At 38.6% G+C, this 24854-nt stretch overlaps 1 protein-coding gene across 3 annotated transcripts in view; it reads left to right on the forward strand.

Annotated features, from left to right (window-relative positions):
- SLC25A12 (solute carrier family 25 member 12) overlaps positions 1 to 24854 on the forward strand; it is an 80766-nt gene that overhangs the window by 51146 nt on the left and 4766 nt on the right. For all 3 annotated transcript variants that reach the window (XM_032771054.2, XM_032771052.2, XM_032771055.2), the window contains 6 exons: positions 6680 to 6764; positions 7884 to 8042; positions 12196 to 12248; positions 12504 to 12584; positions 21532 to 21672; positions 24228 to 24366. In XM_032771054.2, the coding sequence (XP_032626945.1) occupies positions 6680 to 6764; positions 7884 to 8042; positions 12196 to 12248; positions 12504 to 12584; positions 21532 to 21672; positions 24228 to 24366 (658 nt within the window). The remainder of the gene's footprint in view (positions 1 to 6679; positions 6765 to 7883; positions 8043 to 12195; positions 12249 to 12503; positions 12585 to 21531; positions 21673 to 24227; positions 24367 to 24854) is intronic.

Raw genomic sequence — 24854 nt, forward strand, 5'->3', positions numbered from 1 at the left:
CAGATCCTGGCTAACCACATAGCTGGAGCTCCGCCCCCACCTCTTGCATGTCTCCCATCCTCCTCCTCCTTCTGAACCTCTCTGTTCATGCCAAGGGCCGGTGACTTAGACTTCTCTGAGGTATACATGGTGATGTGCAGGATGGTGGTGGGATCTCTGCTAAGTAGGGCATGCAACTCTTTGCAAAAGCAGCAGGTCTGCGGCTCAGCACTCAATCAGCTGTTGGTCTTCCTGCCTTCCAGTATGTCTGCCGCAGGTTCTTCGCTTTCACGGAGCACAGCCACTGATCTGTGCCATACCTGCTCTCTCACATCCCCTGTGCAATCTGCTCATGGATGTCTACGTTACTATGGGTGATCCATAGCTGTGCCTGCACAGCCTCTTCTCCCCATAAGCCAAGGAGATCCAAGATCTCCTGTCTACTCCAGGCATGTGTATCTGGCCTGCTCAGCTGGGCAGTTATGCACAACAGTGGAGAGCTGCTAAGTGTGCTTGCCACGGTGGACAACCAGGAAAAGGCATTTCAAAAATTCACAGGGTTTTAAAGGGAACAGGCCTTCTGGTCTCCCTGATCCCTGAGCAGTGGAGTTCACAACTGTGACTGGAGTGATCAGTGTCAGTCATTGTGGGACATCTGCTAGAAGATTGTTAGGGTCAACATAGATAACACAATGTCCGTATTTGTTTTGTGTCAACCTTGGTACATCAACTATGGCTCAACACTGCTCAGGTCTTACTATGTCGGCGAAATGCAGAACTTACATCAGTGGGAGACAAATTTAAGTGTAGACACGTGCTTAACTAGGTCAACACAAAGCGGCTTATGTTGACCTAACTTTGTAGTGTATACCAAGCCTCAGCTACTTTGTGCTGGTAGTACAGTCACTCTCTGCATCTCCAGTGTTTTTGCAGTGACTGCTGTCATTCAAGCTAGGCTAACATTACAGTGAAGACAAGCCCTGAAACACAATTATGCAGCAAATTCAGAAAGAAGAACACACATGTGGCAGATTAAATGATTACATAATCATGCTGCCCTGACTGTGATTGTTTACATTGAGTAGTAACTGTGCTAAGAGCTGAAAAATCAATGAAAAAATGCGGTACTTGAGCCTAAATGTTACTGCAATACGTTTTATTTATACTTTCAGTCTATAATATATATATAGAAAGTCTATTTCATTCTAGAAGTATTGAGCTGTACCTTTAAAAGTAAGTCTCAAGAAGGTACAGCTAAATCCAGTGTTACCCTGAACTCTTGCCTTCTGCCCAAAGGATGTCTCCACATCCTTTTTCCTTGTTATGTAAAACAGAAATAAATTCTTCAGGTTCTTTATGTGCACAGACACCCATGGTCTGTATTTTTGGCTTCAGTGCTCAGTGGATTACCATTTTTTCCCTTTTCTAGGTTCCCACTTTCTGAAAATCTGAGTGATTTAGCTATCTATCCATCCTTTAGTCTACCTTTGGAATTTTTAGAGTGCCTGTCACCATAGTGTCTATGGCTGTGTCTACTCTGACAAAGATGGAACCCTAATTCTCCATCATTGTGCAGTGGTGTACCTCCACTCATGATAGAAAAGGTGGAATATGTACTGAGCAGAGATAATTAATATGGTGGTTAAAAACACCTGAGCTTTGTCTATTATACAGTTTATACCATTGTTAACCATGTTTGGAACTGTGAATTGGGGCATCCTGTTTTTGCCATCCTATATAAAAGACCCAAGAACTGGTGCAGAAAGTGAGAACTGAGAAAGATGTATTACTAGTTTCTTCAAGCAGCCAGGATGGATGCGTCAAATGCACGCAATGCTGTATAGCTTTCTGCCAGATGAAAAAGAGATGATCCCAGAAATGTGTCCCAGTGACACTGCCTTACTGAGCGAGCAGAGCTTTCCTCTCCAGGATCCCCAGAATGTTGAGTGTCTGCCTAGTCTAGTGGCCATGTGGGTTACCATCTCCAAAAACACAAAGACTTCCCTGAAATCTCAAGAGCTTTGACAGTAATCAAGGACTTTATAAAACCCCTTGCTTGAACTCCTCAGCTCAGTTGGGTTATGTATCATATGTGTTTTGGAAACTTGAGATTTCTTTGAATTCACAAGAAAGTCTATGGAAGTCCATGCCTTGGATCAGTCCCTGAGGAAATCTTAAACCTGTTCAGCTGCTGTGGTTGAGAGGTTGTCCCATGGAGGGTATGGTCTTGAACTGAGTGATTTAGGATGAAATTCAGTACACAATCTGTGGCTCATCATATACATTTTGGTCACCTTCTCTGAAGTGGAGTTGAGCAGAGTCAGTTTCTGGAGGGTTCTTCCCTGACTCTACTTTGTTTAAATCCTTATGGGTAAATATGTACCTGAGCTGATGAAATAGGAGTCTACAAAAGTTACGTACAAGTAATGCTTGATTTTGTAGACTTTTGTGGTAATCCATTCCATCTTTTCTTGCCTGCAGAAATCTGTTTCTATTAATCTGGGCTGATAAAAAAGACTTTGAGAAATACTGTACTGTCAAAAACATGCATTGCATTTTATGGTGTTATATTTGGTTTTCATTAGTGCCTTCAGATACAGTGCTGTAGCTTTTCCTTGGTCAAAATTATTTTTGTAGCTCACCTATGTGGTAAAAGAAGTGTGGAGAAAAAAAAAGTTTTGCTCAGCTCAGACTGTTCTTTCCTTTCTTGATGTAGCATCATCATCCTCCATTCAGAATGCTGTTGCAAAGATCATTTTCTTAACCTGTCATTTTGATTGTTATCCTTGCCTTTGCAGCCCTCCACTGGCTCCACCTTCACTAGTGCATCAAACATAAGATGTTTGTATTCACTATCAAGATCTTGAATCTCACCTCTGATCAGCCCATGATGCCAGCCTCCATTGTCCATTTACTGATTTTTCAGATAAGCACTTTTGTGCTTTCTCCCATGCTGCCCCTCATCCTTGGGAGGGGCTTCCCACAAATATCCTGAAAGCTATCTCATTGTTCACTTTCAGAACCCTCCTGAAAACTCTACTTCGTCATGATGTCTACAATACATTTGACAACGGTTAGGCTGCTGGTGTGCTGAGATCACTGCCTATTGTGCTTATCAGTAATGTCTCACTGTTTCCTTGTGAGTCTGTCTGTCTGTCTGTATCCCTCTGTTATCTCTTGTCTTATACTTAGATTATGCAGTGTTGTGGTAGTCTTTTTTGCCAGCAGAAGTTAATCCAATAAAAGATATTACTTCACCGGCCTTGTCTCTCTTATACTTAGATTGTAAGCTCTTTGGGGCAGGGATCATCTTTTTTGTTCTGTGTTTAAACAGTGCCTAGCACAATGGGGTCCTGGTCCATAACTAGTGTTCCTAGGCACTGTGGTAATAATAATAAGCATAAATGTATATTCCTTCCACCTTCCCACTTTTGGAATAAGACATTATTCATCCTGCCTATTCTGCTCCGTTTTAAAACATGCAGATTAGAAGGAATAGTCGCTTAATTTTCTTTATGTTCCTGAATCAGCGGGGAGTGAACTTTGATCTCCACTGCATTTTATTATCTTATTGTATTCTATGATCTATACTGGGGAGGATATGTTATCAAATCCTAGAGAAGGATAAGAAATTCTGTGAGGTCTAAAAAGTATCTACCTTGCAAGGGAGCTATGCTTGGGAAGAGAAATAGAGATGTTTCTATAGTGACTCTAAATGACCCCTAAATTCTGTTTGTTTGTTTTTTTTAGAAAAAAATAATGAAATGTAACGTAGAAAAATTAATGTAAATATCTCTTCAGTAAATTTAGTGTGAATGAAACTTAGGGCTTGTCTACACTACTCCATAGTGTGAGTTGCACTTAAACTGCCCTATGTGAATGTTGCTGGCAAGAACGAAATGGTACCGAGTTTGTGTGCAAATCTTTGTGCTCTGCAGTTCACACCCCTGTTGTCAGCACTACAGCTCAGTGTAGACATAGCTTGTCAGCCATGTTTGCTGATTATTTGATTAATGTAAGAGTTTGTCTATAGTGCAAAGAAAGTTGTCTTCTGAACTAGGGTTAAAATAGAAATGAAGACATGGCAACTGGGCTTTTAACTCAAGTTAGCCGTTCAAGTTCAACTCCATGCTGCCCGTAGGCTTTAGCTTGTTAAAAGCTGAGTTGCTGTGTCTTCACTGCTCTTTTAACCCAAGTTAGCTAACCCATGTTAAAAACACTCCTTTTTTTCAGTGTTGACATATCTTAAGACTTTTTTAAACCTAGCAGTTGAGTATACGGTGGTTAGATGGGGATGACATCTTCAGTAATTTTCTATTTATAAATATGCATGATCTGAAAGCTATAGCATTAATTATATTTATTTACACTTGAACACAAGTGAACCACAAACTATAGTGAACACTTATTTAATAGATGAAAGTCACTTTTGTTCCACAAAGAGTTTGAGTATTAACATCCAGATTTAAGTCTGAGTATAATGCTTTGATTTTGATAAGACTCTGATGCTTAGAAGGAAGAGACTAGCTTTAAAAGACTAAAGAGAAGCAAGTGTGCTGAAGACAGAAGAAAACTGCAGGGATAAAAGAACTAGTCCTTTTTCAAGTCTTTTAGGAGTTCATTGCTTTTTGACGTAAATCGAGACACCATTTTACTTTGGGATTTATTTTAGTGTTGCTTTTTTCAGTATGAATTTTTTTGAGAATCATGAGGAAATTCTTCAGATTTATCTTTCTTTTCCATGGCACCCATCAGGAAAATATATTTCTGATCTTAACTAAAGATTTTTCTTCTGATGTAATCTTATGAGTTTTTTTTTATCCATGAGCACAGTTGATAAATATCTGATGTGACTTCAGAATATTCTCCATTCTTCTCTGTTAGGCTGTATTCCAGCAAGCCATTCTGGAAGAAAATATCTTGGGGAAGGTTGATGGCTGTGTATATTGTGGAAGGCCTGTGTAAAAGTTTCTTTATATTTGAAAAGAAGTGAGCTCATCTTAATGTCATAGTTGCTAATCCTATATAGTACTGTGTACTTCATGAGCAGCATGAAGCCTTACTAATTTCAGTGGAGCAGTTCAGCAGCATGCCACACAATGGAGGATCAAGGACATTCAGTGGATGTGTGCTAAGATTTTAGAAGACGCTAACAAAGATCAGTGACATAAAATTTTGTGACATAAAACTGCATCATCCCTCTGCTTGGGACTGTTTGCATGAGGGAACTTTTAAATGTCCCATTGAAATACACACAGTAATATCCTTTAAAAATAAACAAATAAATCTGCCCAATCAAAGTGCAAAAGAATTGTGGACCCCAAAATTATATAATCTCTGCAATTTTTGCTGTATTCTCCACACTTATTTAATAAAATCAAGTAAAGAAAAATATACCAATATATTATAACTTCATGTTTGTACCTGTGCAACAGAATATCAATCCCAATAGGGCTCCTTAAATTAATTTGCTGCAGTGCCTGCTGCATGGCAATGGCTATTTCGCTCCCCAGTGCTGCAGCAAGCTCAGCACAACTCATGTAAGCAATCTTAGTGATAGATCCTTTAAAATACACTCCTGTGGATATAGGAACTGTATTTTCAGTAAAACACCATATATCTTCTAATGCATATTCATGTGTTCATGATGTGTGGTCTTAAGAGAAAAACCTTTCCGTAACATCCTGGGGCCTCTTCAAGATCTAAATATACTGTTGGGATTGTTGGGGTCATCTGCCGTGGGACAAATGGTTTTAAAAAAGTGTGGGGAGGGATGGGGCAAGGAGATATACTTATATACCTGTTGATATTCCCCCCCTTGCTTATACAACCACAGGATAAGCAAGAGGGGACTTTGATGACTAATTTTGATTGTAAGGCCTTGGAGGCAGGGTCTTGTTTTTTGTGTCTGTACAGCACTGTGCATATCTCTGGCAAAGTAAAAATATCACCCTTACTATGCCAGACCAGATACTTCTCTGGCTTGAACACAGTTATTTCCCAATAATTTCCATTTGATCTCAATTCACAATTTTTAATCATTCACTTTTTTTGGAGTGGGAGGAAGGGACTAGTCTTGCTGCCATCTTCCTTTCCTTCTGTGTGCAATTCATCTTACACTCAATGAACAAACTCTCCTCTACCCCACTGATTTCTGTTTGGCCCAGTTTGCGTATTTTACAGAATGCCTCATCAGTGCAAGTTAGACTAGTTTGCTGCTGGCACCTTTTTTCTAACTAGTTGACATCAGTACATCAGTCTCTGTAGATTTTTCTTTGCAGATGTACATTTGTTTAAGTCTATCATTGAAAAATTCCAAGGCCATGTACTGCTTTGTTACTCTAGCATACGTCAGTGAAATCTGAAGGCGCTCACCAGCTCAGAGAATCGAGCCCCACAGAAGGGAAAAATCATAAATTAAAAGTATCTCTGCGTGCTCCTCCTTTTTCATATCAAGAAATCATTTTTAAAACGGTTTCTTTGGTCAGACAAGGAGTATAGGAGGTAGCACTGTATGAGAGATTTATTTGAAAATGTGCTGTTTCTGTTATGCCAAAGGAGGATTATCCAGTCTTTTTTCCCTTGAACTAAAGCTGCTGTTCTGTCAAATTTTTTCTTTAATTTTACAAAAGCCAGTTCATAGGCTGCTTCAGTTTCTCACGTTTTCCAAATTATGTCTCCCTCCTCCTTCCCCCCCCAGCAATCTTATGGCGGTATGGGCAGGCCTATCTGGCTCCAAGTAGCAGAGTCTGCTTACAGGTTCACTTTGGGCTCAGTTGCTGGAGGTGAGTGACATGTCTCTGTTCTGTTTTCAAGGCTGGGTTAATGTAATATTATCTCACCAGACTAAAGGAGATCCTCTAAGGTGCAGTTCATTGTTTGAAAGGGTAAGAACTGGAGAGCTCTGTGAAGTGCTCTTTGTTTTTCCCTATGATCAGAGGACTTGGCAGAACATTGCAGTGGCACTTCTGGCTTCACACAGTCTTCAGGGCAAAAAGTTCATAATGACATAGGCTTTCTGGATGCAGTATTGCACTGCCGTTGATTATACTTGATGGGAGTGATACCAAAAACATAAGAACAAAATTGAGAGAGGGAAAAAACTGAGGATTTTGCTGTCTGTCTACATAATTATATACAAACTTTTTTTTATTTTGTTAGCTTTTGTCAGTTTTCCCCAATATAGTTTTTGAACATTTTAAAATGCCTTAAAAAAATCTATATTCTAATGGTGTCACAAGGTTTTGTCATTCATTTTTTGTAATAGCATTTGAAGGCTTTGTGTTTCAGTGACTTTTTGCTTAAGACATATTGTACATTAGGGGTGAAATTCAACACCTTCTACTCCTACACAGCCTGAGTAAATGATCATTGTGCAGAAAACTACTCCAGGGTTGGGAGGGCCAGAATCCATCACATAGCCTGCAGGAAGGGTTCAGAGAGCCACTGAACATGTGCTTCCAGATATGCACCAGCCATGCAGCAGAACAGGTGAAGTTACACTGCATTCTGAGCCTTCTGCAGTCCTTACAACCTTTGGCAAATTTCAGACAAGGAGAACAGATTATTTTACTTATTCACTTTTCTGTGGTTCTCATCACTATAATATCTGAGCACCGCACAAATACAAATATTTATTCTTGCAACATCCTTATGAGGTTGGGAAGTATCCTGAATAATTCTTTTGATCCACCAAGGATTCCACATTGTCCATCCAAGATTTCTTTTTCTGCCTCGTGTTCTGCCATCAACTTTCCCTTGCAGTGTCCATAAATGTGCATTACCCTCTGAACCTCATGTTTTGGGTCACTGCTGTAGAAAACTGTAGTTTTTTTTAGCAGTCAAAGTGCAATATACACACCTGTCATACTGTAGAAATAATATTTTGTAATTTTTGCTTATAGCTGTGGGAGCCACTGCTGTGTATCCCATAGACCTGGTGAAGACACGAATGCAGAATCAGCGCTCCTCTGGTTCAGTTGTGGGAGAATTGATGTATAAAAATAGCTATGATTGTTTTAAAAAGGTTTTGCGTTATGAAGGATTTTTTGGGCTTTACAGAGGTAAGTGAATAAATCAAAGGTATGTAAGTGATTTTCTTCATCCAATGCATCAACCCCTTATGGAACCCCTTATGGAAACACCAAAAAACCCCTTGATAATCAGAACAGTTCTGCTTCTATTTCATGTAGCTGAACTGAGTATTTATCTTCTCTTGATCAATGTCATTATAAACACTTGCTTGAAAAAACAAGATCTTTGTTCCTCTGGTGCTATTTACATTGCTTGAAGTCCTAATTTTCTGGGGCATTATGGGTGCTGTGGACTTGATTGTTATCTCGCAAACAAAGGATTGTGACTGTAGGTGGGAGATAAACAGCAGGAGCAGATGAGTGTCGAAGGAGCAAAGATCCTATTTTAATGCAAATATTTGTTAGAGAAGGATGAGAAATACATAATAGATGACAGAAACAGAATAATTTGAAATGTAATGTCTGAACTAAGGGTCAAATCCTGCTCATCATACTCAAGCAGGTAGTCTCATGCTTTCAGTGGTTCTGTTCCCATGAGTGATAAATGGGATTTGCTCCATGATTTGTAAATGTTTCCTCAGGAAAAACTAAACATCATTCGCTAGGTGAAACTGTCCTTGTTTTTTGTTGCTGCCTACTATTATATTAGTTCTAAAATATGAATAATATGTGTCCTATTTTGTGCATTTGATTATCAGTATAGTACTGATTCTAAAGTCTAGGTTGAGAAATTAAAACTGCTTTTTATCAATCAGATGCTTCAAAGTACTCAAATATAGGTTGTCCATCTTCTGTTTTTAACTCAGGCATATTTCAAAGTACTGTTACTATTTCAAGTCATGTGGTTGGGGCCCTTCTAACTGGTCATCTGAAATCGCTGCGTTTAACCAACCTCTGTATTCTTATTTACCATTTGGTGTAACTTAATTGTGTTCACAAAAACTTTCTCCAGCTGCCATAGGAGTACTTCTTAAGTTGGTTCTTTTCCTTGGGGTGGAGTTCCCTATCTCCTTGATGCTCCCTGTCTGGGTAGTCTGCATTGTGCTGTGTCCATGCAGGCATTGGTAATCTTCCAGTTCATTTAAGGGATAGCCCCTGAGCAGTTTTTACACTAGGGAATCCAGTTAAAACTAGACTGCTCTGATTAAAGAGGCTTTAATAATCTCATTATTTGTGGTACGTCATTAATGTACGACTTTTACGTTGTCTTTCTGGGGGCTTGCAATGAAAGTGAACACAAAGGTAGGGATATATTAGGGATGACATAGTGTAGCACAGCTTTTGTTATGGCTCTTGCTAGTAATTTATCTTACTGGTAAATAGATTTGCTTTCCAGTTTTGCTAATTGTTTCACAAGAAAAATTTTACCCCTTAATTCATAATTTAAAATTTCACCTGAAACCCCATCACTTCTCTTCCGTTTCTAGTGTACTGACAGTGTCCTCCTTTCCTTTTTCTTAGTCAGTAGCTTTGCATTGGAACTTCTGGGTTTGATGTTCTCTGACTTTTGATTGTTGCTAACAGTACCATTGTTGCCTCTTTTTGTAACCTTTGACAAGCACTTTGAAATCAAAGACTCTCCATACATGAATCAAACAATGTTTTACATTTTTAAAGTATTGCTTAAAATAACTAGTGATCAAAATATTTTTAGATCTGTTCTATACTTGTTCTTTTATTTAGATTGTATGGTCATTTATAGTATTTTTGTGTCCCTGAAAAACGTAAATCTGTGGAGACACTGATACTGAGTTCATAGCGCTAGATTGTTTCCACAACCATGCCAGACTGTCATAATTCCAATTATATAGAAGTAGAAGTACAGAAACATTTATATTGCATTCACAGAAGAGTTGCCCAGTGTATCTGTAGGTGGATTCTTATATGCGTAAATGTGTTAATTTTAATTGTATTCAACAGAACAGGACAGTGCAGATGTGATGTGTGTTTTTCTACATAAATTGCATAGACATAAAGTGATCCCTTACAGGAATGCTTCATTTTTTTTATTAATATCTGTCGTAAGGCTACTGGATTCTGCCGCCCAACTCCAGAATTAAATCTGAAATGTTTTCTAAATTACTCTTGCTAGAACTCACTGAATCTCAGGCTCTCTGAGATATAGATTTACGGACTGTGTGTATGCATGTATTTAACAGCACATAAAAGGCAGTGGGAGGTGAGTCTTGCAGTGTTTTGTCTAGTAGTTTTTTTTAAACTGGGGGCACTGCAGAGCTGGATTTTCTTTTCACAGTGGATCAGAGACTCAGGCTGGGAGGGCAATGTTTCTTTTTGTCATTGTCAACCTTTCTTTGTATGTAATAAGTACCTTTCCTCAGTGTAGTAAGCCTGTAAATTGCACAGAAAGTACTGGGTTGGAAGAAAACAAGACATTGCATATATTATTTGCTGATCCTTCTGTGTAGGTGCATGTTTTCTGTGGGTTGGCTTAGAGGAAGGTACTATGTAAATTAAATGGGCTGAGTGGGGTGGGTCTTTATACCTCTTCATTATTTAAATAGCATAATACTTTCATAGATTTTTTTTTTCTGCCTTACCCTTGCAAGACAGTAGGAAACCTGTGTTTGTATTGTTTATTGAAGTTGTCCGATATCACCTATAATATTCGTTAAAGCTACAGATATCATCAGAGGGACAAATCAATATTTTATTAACAGTTTGTAACCTTTTATTTCTGCAATACATATACTATATTGACATGATTATGCAGAAGATTTAGATTAAAAAGTAACAGGTGCTGATCTAATCCTGGATGTTAGGAAGTTAAGACTGCCATCTACTGATTTATTCTTTTAAATCAGTCTGCTCCTAGAAAAGTGTATGAGCAGGTCATGCTTTTGTCATTGATTCGGTTTGACTTACAGTAGTATGTATGCAAGAATATTTGCAGGCTGTCTACAAGCAAAAAAAAAAGTCTCTCTCATCAGCCTCTTCAAAGTAGGTTTTAGGGGTCCATCAACACACACACTTGACAGGATAGAAAACATTTATTAGTAACAATTTTTAAAGTGCATACTACTATGTTGTACTGAAAGAATGGAAATCCTTTAAATCCTTAGATAAGCTGTAGTCTCTAGAAAATTGAGCCCTGTGATTCCATATAGAAGTTAATTGTTAGTTTGTCTTAGGCAGCTGTTGCATGCCAAAATGCAGCCTGTAAACAAATAACGTCTTTAATGGTTTAAAAGTCAAAGTACTGAATGTGCCACCTCATGTGGTGCTTGTAGAGAAACTAGTGAATTTGTATTGAATGTTACTTACAACTAACTTCTCTATATCCATTTTAACTATGTAAGTAAGTAATAGAAAAAAAACATACATTTTTGAGTAGTGCATTGTCTTTGGGCAAAGGAAAGTAATGTGGTGTTTTGTGTTTTATTAAACAAGTCACCTAAGCAATGGCAACACTTGGCAGTGTGTAACAATGCTTTGCTTACATGTCTACTAATGTCTTTTATTTCAGAGACCAGGTGGCTGAGGTAGTATCTTTTTATTGAAGCAAATTTGGTTGGTGCTAGAGACAAGCTTTCAAGCTTACACATTTTATTTATTTTATGTTGGGAATTTTGACATTTAAAAGGTTGTTACCAAATTCACTTTAGTTATCAAATAGGATGTTTATGTGTTTAATGTGAATAAATTAAATCAGGTAGGGAACATCCTTCATCAAAAGTACAAGATAAACTTTTGTAGAGGAGAGATCCAAGCTCAGTCTGCTTTCAGTGTACTGCAAGGATGAAAATATTGGACAGTCATTCTTCAGCCTCACTCTTTCATAGAGTAAATCATTCATTTGTATACTTCATGGGAGAGTGGTGCTGAGTAAGGAGGCTAAAAATACTCATGAAAATGCTGAATGATCCATTGTCTGAACAAATATTCCAAGCCCCTCCCCTTTTTTACCACTATTTCTGGTTTGACTTGATTATGGAAGGGGGATCCAATTATCCTTTATATTGCCAATTTCAGCAGAAGTATTGAGATATTCAATTGCATAAGTGCACATTCAGCAGCCAGTGCTACAGCCAGCTCTACATGCAGGACTGGCATTGAGTTCAAAGGAAGTTCCACCTGTGGAGAGGCAGCAGTGTTGGGCTCTTACAAAAGTAATATTTTCTTTGATAGAAAAAATGCTCCCTAATGATTTTCTCTATTTCAATAGGCTTGTTACCACAGCTTATAGGTGTTGCTCCAGAAAAGGCCATTAAGCTCACAGTAAGTTTCTCCATTTCTAAATTAATTCTGTCTCTTACTAATTTTTATCTGATTTGTAGTAATAAAAGACAGGTCTGTTTTCCTGGCATTCCCATGTTTGTAGAAGCAACTGGGCTTTCTTTCCTTTAAATGCATGAATGATGAACACTTCCTAGTGTTCCATTAAGTTTGGTTACAAATGTAATATGTGTTAATCAGAAAAAAATGTTCAAGTAGGAAACTGTTTGTAATATATAAATTGTATATTTTTATTAGGTTAATGATTTTGTCAGAGACAAGTTCACTCAGAGAGATGGTTCCATTCCAGTATTTGCAGAGATCCTTGCTGGAGGTTGTGTAAGTATCAGTCTTGTGCCGTTCATAACTATTTTTAAAAAAAGAGAGAGAGAATTCCCACCCTCGCACGGCTCAGTCAGAATAACAGATAAAGTATAATGTATATTCCATGATATCAGGCGATACCATCCTCTTCCACACAGAAACATGGGAAAAGTTACTGAAACTCTCTGGTTCTCCATATGGCATGTCCAAGGCATTATCTACTTGTTTCAGTGCTGTGAGAAAGGGGGCAGGAAAAATAGAGTGATCCAGTTCCCAAAGATCTATTCACGCACCCTCTTCCAATCTCATGAATCATGGACAGCAGCGTGGAATTACAGTCCCTATGTATTGCTCCTTGCTTCCTTCCACCCTCTCAGTATAGCTAACATATGAGATGTGCTGGCATTGCTGATCCAACCAAAGCTGCTTGTTACCTCCACCTCTCTTTATTGTTACCTTCAGCGGCAGAGATAAAGTAAATACTGCTGTCAGCAACACTGATGCTGAATGAATCTTATACTCTAAAATTTGCCATGGAAGCCTGCTTTTTGAAGTGGCTGCTTATTACTGCTCCTATCTTTGACTGACCATACTTACCCAGCTCAGTCAGACTGAGTCCCAGGATGTGGTATACATAGAAGTGGCTTCCATAGTTTCAAAGAGCGGGTGCTCCTCTTCCCTTTCCAAAGTTATTGGCATGTTTGGATGGTTTTTATACTTTGCGTAAACGGCATGAGATGCTCACTGTCAGTAGTCATTGAGAATACAGTAGAGGGATCATCATCAACTTCCTTTGGTCCTCCCAGAAAAAGTCCCATAGAAGGGGGTTTAAAAACTGACTTGGGTAGCCCAGTTCCTGCTGTAAATCTCAAAAGTGAATTAAACCGACGTCTTCACTTGGTATCTTCCATTTAAAAACAACGACAACAACTCCTCTTAATAGATTGTTTACATAAATGTAAGGAGATTGAATAACAGCATATACTGGCTTTGAGCTAACAGATCTGAGGGAGTTGTCTGTTTAAATTCCTTTATACAAAATTTTAAGAGTTATTTTACTCCAACGTTTAACTAAAAGCAGCATGTAAATATACAAATGGAATTTACACTGGCAATGAAGTCTATAATTTGGTAGTTCTTTAAGCAATCCATACTTGGTTTGCATTTTTAGTGACAACAGACTTTGGTGTTTGTAACTTGGCTAATTTCATTTGTGGGATTTCCCAACATTTGGTAATAGTATAGAATGTTTAAAGCTGGTTAGGGATCCTTTTGTAGCAGAAAACCCTAATAACTTCCAGCTGGATAGGCTGGCAAGCTGGAATAAAACCTTCTCAGCTTGCCACAGAACCTGGGGCAATAAGGTGGTTGACCTCTGCAAGATTTAAATTCAAAGAAGAAGCCCTGAAGGCAGGCTACATATAGTTCTCCCTGATTAGATTTGGCAGTATGGTACATACCTGAGTCTTCACCTGTCAGTGTACAAAGTTTACTTTCATGGAAATAGGGAAAAGGAGTTATGATATGTAGCTAGCAAAAATCAACCACAAACGCTAACCTTCTTCTCAAAGGCTCAGTCTTACGAACAGTATTTGCAGACCGTGTAATTTATTAGGTGTTTTCTCTCCTGTGATGTGTTAGGTTAAAAATATTTGCAAAGTATTTGTAATTTCCATCTGGCTGTGAATTCTGATAATCAGATTTACTATGTTTAAATCCTTTTGTACCATATCTATTTTTGATAAGTCGTTCCCTATCTGAAGGATCTTTATCATATTTTAGAGAACGTGAAAATTTGAGAGAGTGTTTGATTTTCCTATAAGGGTTCAAAAATTCAGATGCTCCTCTGAAATTGAGGACTCCCTGCATTGTTATCCAAACACAACCCTGTCCTCCAACTGGCTGTCTTCTCAGGAATTATTTTCTTGGTGGACGGGCCATTGGCCTACTACTTCACTCTGGAGTATTATGGTGTGTCTAGTAGTCCTGTTTCTCCTCTTTTGGCATATTTAGGGGAAGATGACATACCTGTTCTGCCCCTCCAATCATTTTTAGGAGGTGCAGACAGCAGGCCACTTGGCCTCACTTCAGCTACTTCAGAGATCACATTCTCTTCCTTGTAGCCCTCATAGGTCACATGATAGCTTACAAATGGGTGACTGCTCTGTCTGCACTGTTGCTTCACGCCATTTCAGCTTCTTTTATTCTTTTCACGAATACTAGTGTTGAATCCAGGACACACTGCTTGGCAACTCATTAAAACCTAAAGTAGAAAACTGACAGGATTAGGTGGTTGAAACAATCCCAGTTGATTGTCGTTGCTTCCCTCTACGTGTGCAGCACCTTTTCCATATAGATCCTATTCCAAGCAAGGTAGAGCAGGAGAGTTCAAAGTGAGGATATTCAATAGTTGTGCTGGCTGAAAGTGGAACACTGCAGCAGATGCTTCATGAAGCCTATCCTGAACCTTGGTTCCCCACCCTCAGTGTGGGTCAGCTTCAGTGAATGTCATGTGCTTTGGGGTACAGAGTGAAGAAGTTCTTCTTACTTCTGATATCACAAATATGTCAAACGTGTCCCTGCCCAGCTGTTATGGTCAGCAGGTACAGGTCTGCCCTCAGTACCTAGGCTCAGTGAGGGCCAGGACATGGCAGGGTTTTCTCAGCACTGCTGTGAACTCTTGTACTGAGGTATCACAGTCCCTCGTTGTCTGTCTTTAGGACACATTGCAAGTCCCACCTTGCTCTTTTGCCTACTCTTGACCATTTTGGGGACCCACCTTCATCTTCCTGCTCATTAATCCATTTTTATTAATTGGGAGTGGGGGGTTGTTAGTGGGGCTGTTGGATTCTCCCTTTATTTGTGATTTCAGGCTGTGTATTTAGGTTAGTGGGTTATTTTTAAGTATTGTAATTTTTTTTATTGTATGATTCTTGAACACTTTGCTGATGGTTGCTTTATAAATGGATTAAATAAGCAAAAATTAATTAATTTCTGGAGACCTGTAAGTTACAAGCTTTCCTCCTACTCGGTATCATGGGTTTTGCTTTTAGATGAGAATGAGAAAGTCCCATAAGGTTGTACAGTTAGATATTGTTTCTGAAACAATCAGTTCATCAGTCAGGAGGAGAGAGTCCATGTTAAGTCTGTAAAGCCACATGCACACCTCTTGTGCTGTATAAATGCATTAAACGGACTTTAAAAGCCTTTCAGAAACAATGTTCTGTGACTTCTGTAAGTTAAACAGGAAAAAGTTGATAGCTCCTAAACAGTGTGGAGACAGTGTGATATTAAAACTTGGGACAGGAATGCATCCAGTCCCACCTGGAGGAGATTTCTGATCTCTGCTGGAGGGAGGAGGAGGAGGATGTGGGGTGTAAGAGATGCAGGAAGCCCAAGGCCCAAATTCTTTCTTTGAAACAGATGTGGAGATTCCACTGTAGTTGTCATATGCATGCATCCAAAGGCCAAATATATGCCTAAAAATAATTTTTTAAAAACCATTTTTTATGTTTTTATCTAAAAAACAAATATGATATTGTCTTGTCTTGAAATACTTCTTGGATTTTATTTCAAAAAAAGAATTTATTACATTTTCATGTTTTTTGCGTGCATTTCCTTCTAGCTTGTCAAGGTAGGCATTTGTCAAATATTTTTTTAAAAACTAAAGAAGTTACAAAATGTTTAAACAATTGTTTTAATTATCGAAGAGGAAAAATGCAGGAAGTATAGAATTAGAGATGATAGTTTACCTTTACTTGTACTGTTGTACATTTTTCACGTCTTTGCCTGTTGGAAGTACAAGGAGAGTTAAGGGTAGAGTCAGCTACGATTTGAAATTGCTTTGATTTCTGTTACAATCTTAAACATATCTATTTAAATGTAGAGGGGGTGTATTATTTAGCAGTATTGTAGTAGGCTTACTGTAGGTGTATGAACAATGAAAGCCCTGACCTGAGAGTGGAGTGCCAGTTCTTTAAATCAGACTACTTCATAAACATCAAAGAACATATTCTTATTTTAGTTGGTTTGAGTGGGGAAATATTTTGGTCCAGGATGTGGCAGTTCCAAGTAGGAAGAAAACAAGGACTTGGAGCAGACATCTCCCCCTTTGTAGCATATGCCTCTGGGGTGGAATTGGAAAGGCCAAGAGGTCTCATGTTATAGGGTCATTTGTGTATTTCCTTCAGGCTTTGACATGTCATGAGGTGTTTGCTGTGGGATCTCAAACTACATCTTTTCTCTCATAACCTTTGCTGTCAATTGTAGTTCCTTCATTTGCTCCTTGTGAAGTTTTTATTTTATGTGACATTAAGGTTAAATAGAAGCTTTTATTATTGTTATTTCTGATGTGTATGAATAACCTCCATTCAGAAATAAATTTGTCAACTTTTTTTTAACGTGTCTATTGTAATTTAGTTGCAAAAGAACAATTTTATATTAAAAATAAACCAATTTTAATATTAGTACTTGAATTTCCTTTGAGATATGTGTGTCTGCGTGTATATATGCACACATGCACATACTGTCACACATATAAATAAATAAATAAATAGAAATAGGACTGTTTGAAAAAGGAAAAAAGAAGCATGAATATTTGCACAACCAATTTGCAAACAAATACTGAGGATTTACAAGCAGTGCCTGCACTCCACCAATTTCTTTCCATTAACCCTTCCTTTCTATCTTTATGCCTCTTCGTTATCTTCCATGCTGTTCCCTATGCCTCATATTACATCCCTGATCCTATCCGATTTAGTGTCTCCTCTTCCTTATTCCTCAAAATCCTCCTCTTTTCACAATCTTTGAAACAAACAATACATTGATAAAAATAATTTAAAAAATTACAGTGCATACACTGCGAAAATGTTAACTTCTGCTTCCCCTGTTTTCTGTAATTGTCCTCTGTCTTGCCTTCCCTCCTTCTTTTGTCATACTCATAAATGATTATGTTCAAGGAACCAATCTGGCAAACCCCTGCTCATGCAAATAGTTCCATTGAATTCAGTGCAACTACTCTCATGAGTAAAGTTACTTATGTACCAAAGTGTTTGCAGTATCAGGCCTTAGGCTGAAAGAATATTTTGGGAAAGTGGGGTGTCTCATGGGTATGTCTACACTGTAGTAAAAGGTGTGATTGCAACACAAGCTGGCAAATGTGTGTGCTAGCTATAATTTAGCTATCATTGCTAAAAATAGCAGTGAAGAAAAGATGGCACAGACTGACAGTGTGAGTATGTATCCAGGATCACCAGCATGCTTGTACAGCTAATGCTGAAGCCTGTACCACTGTATCTTTGTGGGGTTTTTTAGCCATTCTAAGTAGATTTAAGCTAGCATGCTATGCAGACATACCCTTACAGACCTGCAGCGGTCCGGGCAAACCTATAACACTGAATGAAAAATAAAGTTGTGTTGAGAAATCAGTGTTTGGGCCAGAGAATTTATTCTTAAAGAGCAGCATTTAAAATGGGTTTTAGTTGTGGTTGTAGTTATATTATTATTATATTCGTTAAAATATTGTGAAACTTCCCAAGTCACTTTTGTGACAAGTGTGCCTATTATTGGAGTCTGTCAATATCTCGAATACTGTGTGTGCCAAATGTTAGTGAGGTTGGTATGATTCATGCACTTTTCAAAATACTGCATTAATGATGACACATAAGCCTGCGCATGTTAGGGCTCCCCTTGTAGATGTGTTTTATGCAGCTATCTGTGTATCAAAACACACATTTTTAATAGAAAATGGTTAAAGAGTTTTGTGTGAATTAGAGTCTTATTTGTGCAACCCTGCCCCTTCAGAAGCAGGCTTTTGTTGGGATTTAACAGAGACCCAGCCACTTGCGCAGATAGATAGAGAATGTTAATTACAGGAAGATTGGATTTTTTGTAGAAAATAGAATTGTTTATGAATTGGTCTGTTTGTGTTTCTGTGCTGGGTGTTCGGCAATGAGGGACAGTTATTTTGCCTGCCCTGCAGGATATTCTAATTTATAGCTGATTAAAAATAAAAACCAGAATTTCATATATGTAAACACAGTATGCACATTTAATGAGCAGTTAACAAATTATTATCAAGCAGAACTGAATTTCTGGTTTCAGAATCGAAATTTGTGGTTTCTTTGAGGATTGTTTTTGTGGTACTGTGTATTGCATTATTACAGGAGTATTCTGCCTAAGATTATTGCTACCACAATTACTGAAATAAATGAATGTAGGAAAATCATAAAGTTTTCAAATTGGTTTGTTTAATACAACATGAAGAAAAATGAATTAGGTTATAATTTAACAGAATTTGCCAGCTGGCAATTTTATAAAATTTGTTTAGATTGAAACTTTGAAATGTTTCTCCTGCAGGGCATCATCCATTGTTTTGTTGTTTTAAGTGTGTGTGAGGGGGAGAGAGACTGGAAGGAAGGAAACTAGGTCTGAGAAATGGTGTTGGACAGTAGCGGCATTATTGCACTGAGACAACTTATTGTATATAGTTCATCACAGAGGAGCTGGGGTCAAATTGAGCTGGCCTGTGAGGGCTCAGCAAGTTGGCATTTTCCTTGATGGTTGCATCAAGTGTTCCAGAAGTAGAAAAATTGAAAACCTAACTCCTCTGTTTGAGTGAGATCCTTCAAAAAGTTATCCAGAAGTAAACCAATATGATGATGACAAACGGGAAACTATGCCATTAAGATAAATGTGAACTGCCCTTATTTGGGGTCAGGGGTGTTGACTCAAAGCATAATGACCATTTAATTGTCAGGGTTGTCATTCTCCTCTATTGCGAACTTTGATCAGTAGTGAAATAATTTACAGTGTGTGCAGTCTGCAGTTGTTATCAGTGGAGGAGTTGATGTTTGATTCCCTCTCTAAATAACAGAAGGAGTGAGTGATAAATTAAGGGTCCTAGGGCTCTGCAGTGTCATCCTTCCCCTTGTTTGAAGTAGCCCAGATTTGCCAACTTTCACACCATATTGCATGGCCTTTTAATTACACCTGCCTTTGAAGAGAGCTAAGGAGATAGATATATAGGCCAATATATGGGTGTGTCTAGTGCTTAATTTGTAAAGAAATTATGCTGGGGCTTAAATAGAGGGTGATGCACAGAGGACGCCATTTTGCAGAGCGTGCTGCTCCCTCGGCTGGCCTGACCTTGCACACATACTGTGTGCGAGGTCATGTTGCGCAGAAGATGACATTTTGCTGCTCCACCCCTGCCAGCATGACTACATGTGACAGAAGAGGCTGAGCCCTGACAAACCCCAACACAGATTGCAACTCTGGGTGTGTCGGGATTTGGTTATGAGCTACTGCTTGGCAGGAGGGGTGAGTTGGTTGAACTGCATATTTAGCTTAGTAATTTTAAATCATTTAGTAGGTACTCAAAGCCTGTGTTTGGGTGCTTTGTAGGAGATAGACAGCTGTCAGAAGAAGCAAGTTCCTGCATTTTTCCACTGTGCTCACAAAGTGGGAGTTGAATTCCTGGATGATAAAAAAGGATAGTCTCCCTTTCCTTAGGTGAAGTTTTTGACAGGTTGGGGTGAATGTAAAAGGGCTATGAGGAAGGGATTCAGAGTTTTTAAAATGAGAGGAAAATACTAGTTAATGTAAGGCTGGGCTTGTTCAGTGCCATGTGTTTTAAATAAAATTTGTAAATGGTTTTAATAAAAAAAAATTAAAGAGGGGGTGAGGAGAGAAAGGAACATTGGGGTAGGCAGTAAAGACAAATTATCCATTTTGTGATGGACCATGCACTTTGCCAGAAGTGAAGGGTGGTACCTACAGCATACCAAAGAGAAGTCTAAACATGTCACTTTCAAGTACATTTACATGCTTCTGGAATAAACTGTCATGTTGAATCAATCTCTCTGTAAAATTTGAGATGCAACTCTGTGAAAGTCTTAGGCTAAAATGCGGAATCTGTAGAACAGCTCATGCAGCAATAGTGGATGGGAGAAATGAGCAAGATATGGTGCTTCTGCTTTGCTAATAATGTAAAAATAATTTGCCAGCTATTAAATCTGTGTCATGCTCAGGTCAGAGAAATGGATGCCAGTCTGTATCTAGCTATCTGTTTTCCTTTGTAACAAATTTGGAAATATTGGTATGTCTGTTGTTTACAATTATTTATTTAACTTTCCAGATAGAACCATTAAAAGCTCCTCATAAAAAATCTGACCACTCTTCCGATTATTTAAAATTATAGCCTCAAATATAAGTTTCAGTCAGCTTACTTCCCCGAGGCAGCAGCACTAAATACAAAGAACACCTCAACAAATTGGCTGGTTTTCATTTATTGAACCTATTATACTCCATATAAAATACAACTGTACAAAAGTTCATAACTTTCATTTTTGTAGAGTGATGGCAACTAAAATATCCATTTTTCTGAGCTGTCACTGCATATTGTAAAGTTCATACATATTCCCCTAATATTGGTCAGTTAAATTTCCCTTTTTAATATTTATTCTTCATCTCTGTGGCAAAACTGTACTTGATATAGACTCTAATTTTGTCTGTGAATCAGAGCAATTTTCTTTTGTTCCTGGTCTCCAGAGCCTTGGACTGCAGAGCATTATGATTAACTTAACCTGATATCTTATATGGATGAAAGTTGATAAACTTTTAGGTACTAATGTGGCTGTTTAGAAAAATGGATGTCCGAGGGAGAAGAAAAATGGAATGAATTGCTGTAAAAGAAATCACAAACTCATACAGAACCATGGTAGTCTGCCTTTGTTTCTAAGTTTCAATTTACTTTAAAAAGCACATGTTTTTATGCAGAAGAATGGGAAACTTCAGGACAGGGATTTTACTGAGTGTGTTCCATATTGCATATACATAATGTAATAGGGCCCTGTTGTCTTTCAGTGGGAGCCAAAGGAGCTCAGCACCTTCCAGGAGTGGACTCTTATTGGTGTGATATAATGATACAATTCACTGTAACTCATTTTCTCTGGTCTTGCAGGCAGGAGGTTCACAGGTCATCTTCACTAATCCACTAGAGATTGTAAAGATTCGGTTGCAGGTAGCAGGAGAAATCACTACAGGACCCAGAGTCAGTGCCCTTACTGTTCTAAAAGACCTGGGGATTTTCGGTCTTTATAAGGTATGTATTTGAGCATTCCTGGAACACCACTTTAAAACCATTTTATGCTAAATTTAAAAGAACTTTTAAAACAAAAACTTTGTTGTAAAACAAAGAAATCTTTTCAGATTTAAAAATAATCTCTTCCTGCAAGACAGCCCCCTGGTAGAAAAGTGTTGGCGGGGGGACACATTTAGCCTTGGTCTGCATTACAGAGTTAGTTCAAAGGAGGACAGCTTACATCGACTTAAAGCTGTAAGTGTCTACAGTAAAACGCAGCTGCCACTGATGTAACTTGCCCACTACACCAACTTAATAACTCCACCTCCATGAGAGGCACAGCACTTAAGTCCATGTAATTAGGTCAATGCAGTGTCAGTGTAGACTCTGTGTTGTTACATCAACTGTTGCTGCCTTTCAGGAGCCATCCCACAGTGCCCACAGTGACAGTTAAATTGGTGCCACCGCTCCTGGTGAGAATGCATACTACCAACACACGGAACATAGTGTGGACGCGCAAAAGCAGTTTAATTACTGCAGTGACAGCACATCAACATAATTTAGGTCAACTTAATTTTGTAGTATAGACTTGCCCTTATACTCATATTAGTGGAAGTGGGATACGTAAAAATACACCCCTGTTCTATCCTTTGGGCTTTTATATCAGGCTGCAGGGAGTTCTGTATTGCAGACTTGTTGGCTTCTGGCATGGATCATTTCATTTGGAGGCTTTTGTGAAAAGTTTCTTTTGTGTTTGTTTAGGACCCCAAATGTCTTATATTTATTTTGAATCTCAGTTATCTCTATTGTTATCTTCACAGCAGCATCCTCTTTTTGTCTTAATAATTTGGCAGCAGTGAAACAGTAGTAGAATTTAGTAGGATTCAGATCTTTAAGAAGTTAAGTGGTGGGATTTGTCAATAATGAATTCCATTAAAAAAAAAAAACCCGCGCTGTACTTTACCAGAATGCCAGTCAACAGATTCCTTCCCTGCAGGTATACTTACTACCATCATTACAGATCAGATGTAATGGTGCAGAAGCGATTCGTTTTCTTAAACAAGGAAGAGTATTTCTTCCTGTATCCTTTGCCAGTGCAAGGAGTAATACGTAAATTCAACAGCTATAGGCAGCTGTGCACTTCCAAAATATTGGTTTAGCTGATTTATTTATGGAGCTATGTAGCACCATAAAAATGTGTAAATTTGCCTCCGTAGTTGCAGCTTTTCTTCTGAATTCACTAGATTAGATTCACACAGCTATAATGTTTCCCTAAATATCATCGATGTTTTGGTACATGGAGCAAAATTTTAGTGCAGTAATCATTTTTGTGTGTGGTGGCAAGAAAGGTGATTCTGTTACAAATTTTATCTTTCTTTAAAATTGCACAGTCATCTCAAGGAGGTTTAGGAGAATTAAGTTAAAGAAAAAAAAGAATACAAAGCTCAGTGGAGTAAGTACCAAAAGGGGACTGGTTTTAAAACATGTAATCACAGTGAGTGAAATTCATCCAAGCATATAGTGTCTCTCCACAAGACCATCCATACCACTTAAGCCCCACAGATCCCCTGCAGAGGGCTCTCTGTCTGTTCCAAATAAATCAGGGTGGAAGGGAACTTTTAGAAATGTGTGATCTCCCAAGGCCCTGGAATCACTCTTATGTGGCCCATGGCCCAGAGCCTCTTATGTAGGGAACCCAGAGAGTCAGTGGCCACTATTCTGGCACAGAGTGGACTAGAGTGGTGGGTGGAGGAGACAGTTTTGCAGCCTCCATGGCTCACCCTCAGGGTGAGCTCTGTGCAGCAGGCGGTAATTCAGCCAGTATCAGACAAATAACATGACATATTTTAACAGCACCTCCACAGCTATTGTAGCATGTGTCAAGAGGGAATCTCTTTGGTTTGATTTTAGGCCTTGTATGCCAAGTTTTAACCAAGAATTACTTTTTTCCTGGCAAGAGAGTCATTCAAGTTCCCCATCCTTTGTCTCCATATTACTTTCCCATGGAGTTTTTGAGTTTCCATGCTGTGGCAACTTTCCCATGGGGAAAGAGGGCAAACTGTGCTAGCCCTGCAGTGCAGTTTTTTCTGACAGCCAGAGAGGGTCAGTGGAGATGCTCAGTAATGCTTTCAGCTTCCTATGGAGCAAGTGGCGAGCAAGGGCTCCAGTCGAATCTTTTGTGTGACGGGACATTCCCTGTCACCAGGCCAGCAGGATCAGCTAAGAGAAGGTTTTTTGCAGGCTAAATTCTCGTGTACGTTTCTGTACGACAAACTATCTATCTAAGGTTTGATGGCAGGCCTTTAATTGTCAAGTGTCACTCTTTTGCTGAAGTTAGAAACGACACTGAGGCTGAGCGCTGACCATCGAATGACTAACTGTGCTCTGAAACCTGTGCTTCTTTTGATGTTCAAATCTCCATACTACATTCCCTAAAACATTATATTGCTTTTACTAGTTACCTGGTAGATTCCCTTGGCTCAGTCTATACCCAGTGGCCTGGGCTGCCACCCAGCCTTTAATTCTAACTCTATTTATATAACTTGTTTGTATTATGTTTTCTTTTTGTGTGACAGGGTGCCAAAGCATGTTTCCTCCGAGACATTCCCTTTTCTGCAATCTATTTTCCTGTTTATGCTCACAGTAAACTGATGCTTGCTGATGAAAATGGCCACGTGAGAGGGCTTAATCTCCTTACAGCTGGTGCCATTGCAGGTAACTTCTCAATATGTTTTCTAGAAATAACCTTTTTCCCTGTAATAGATAATATTTAATATTCGTTCATCAGTCCCATATGAATGGTAGTATGCCATTGTATCTGATTTAATCTAAATTTGATCACTTTTATCCTTGGTGGGAGGTAGTGTAATTTTGATGAGAGCTAATTACATTTGCATAATGTGGATAAACAGCTTAATGCAGCTCAGCAACTTGTAGCCAAATTTGATCTGTCTGTCTCAATGGGGTTTTAGTTGTAACCAGGCTCTCTGACTTGAAGGCTAATTTGAATCTTTGATGAACATATGCTGAGAAGAATTAAAAAGAAAATGATTCATCTAGCTTAGGGCTTCTGAACAACTGGGGAAGAAACTTTCAGTTCAAAGGTAAATGCCAAAATAAAGATTTGAAGGTGCCTTACTGTTCAGTAGGGAGACAGGAGTGAAAATAACGTACGCTTCATGTTTTTTTAAAGAATTTCTAAT

Source organism: Chelonoidis abingdonii, chromosome 10 (genome assembly GCF_003597395.2).
Source record: "Chelonoidis abingdonii isolate Lonesome George chromosome 10, CheloAbing_2.0, whole genome shotgun sequence".
NCBI lineage: Eukaryota > Metazoa > Chordata > Testudines > Testudinidae > Chelonoidis > Chelonoidis abingdonii.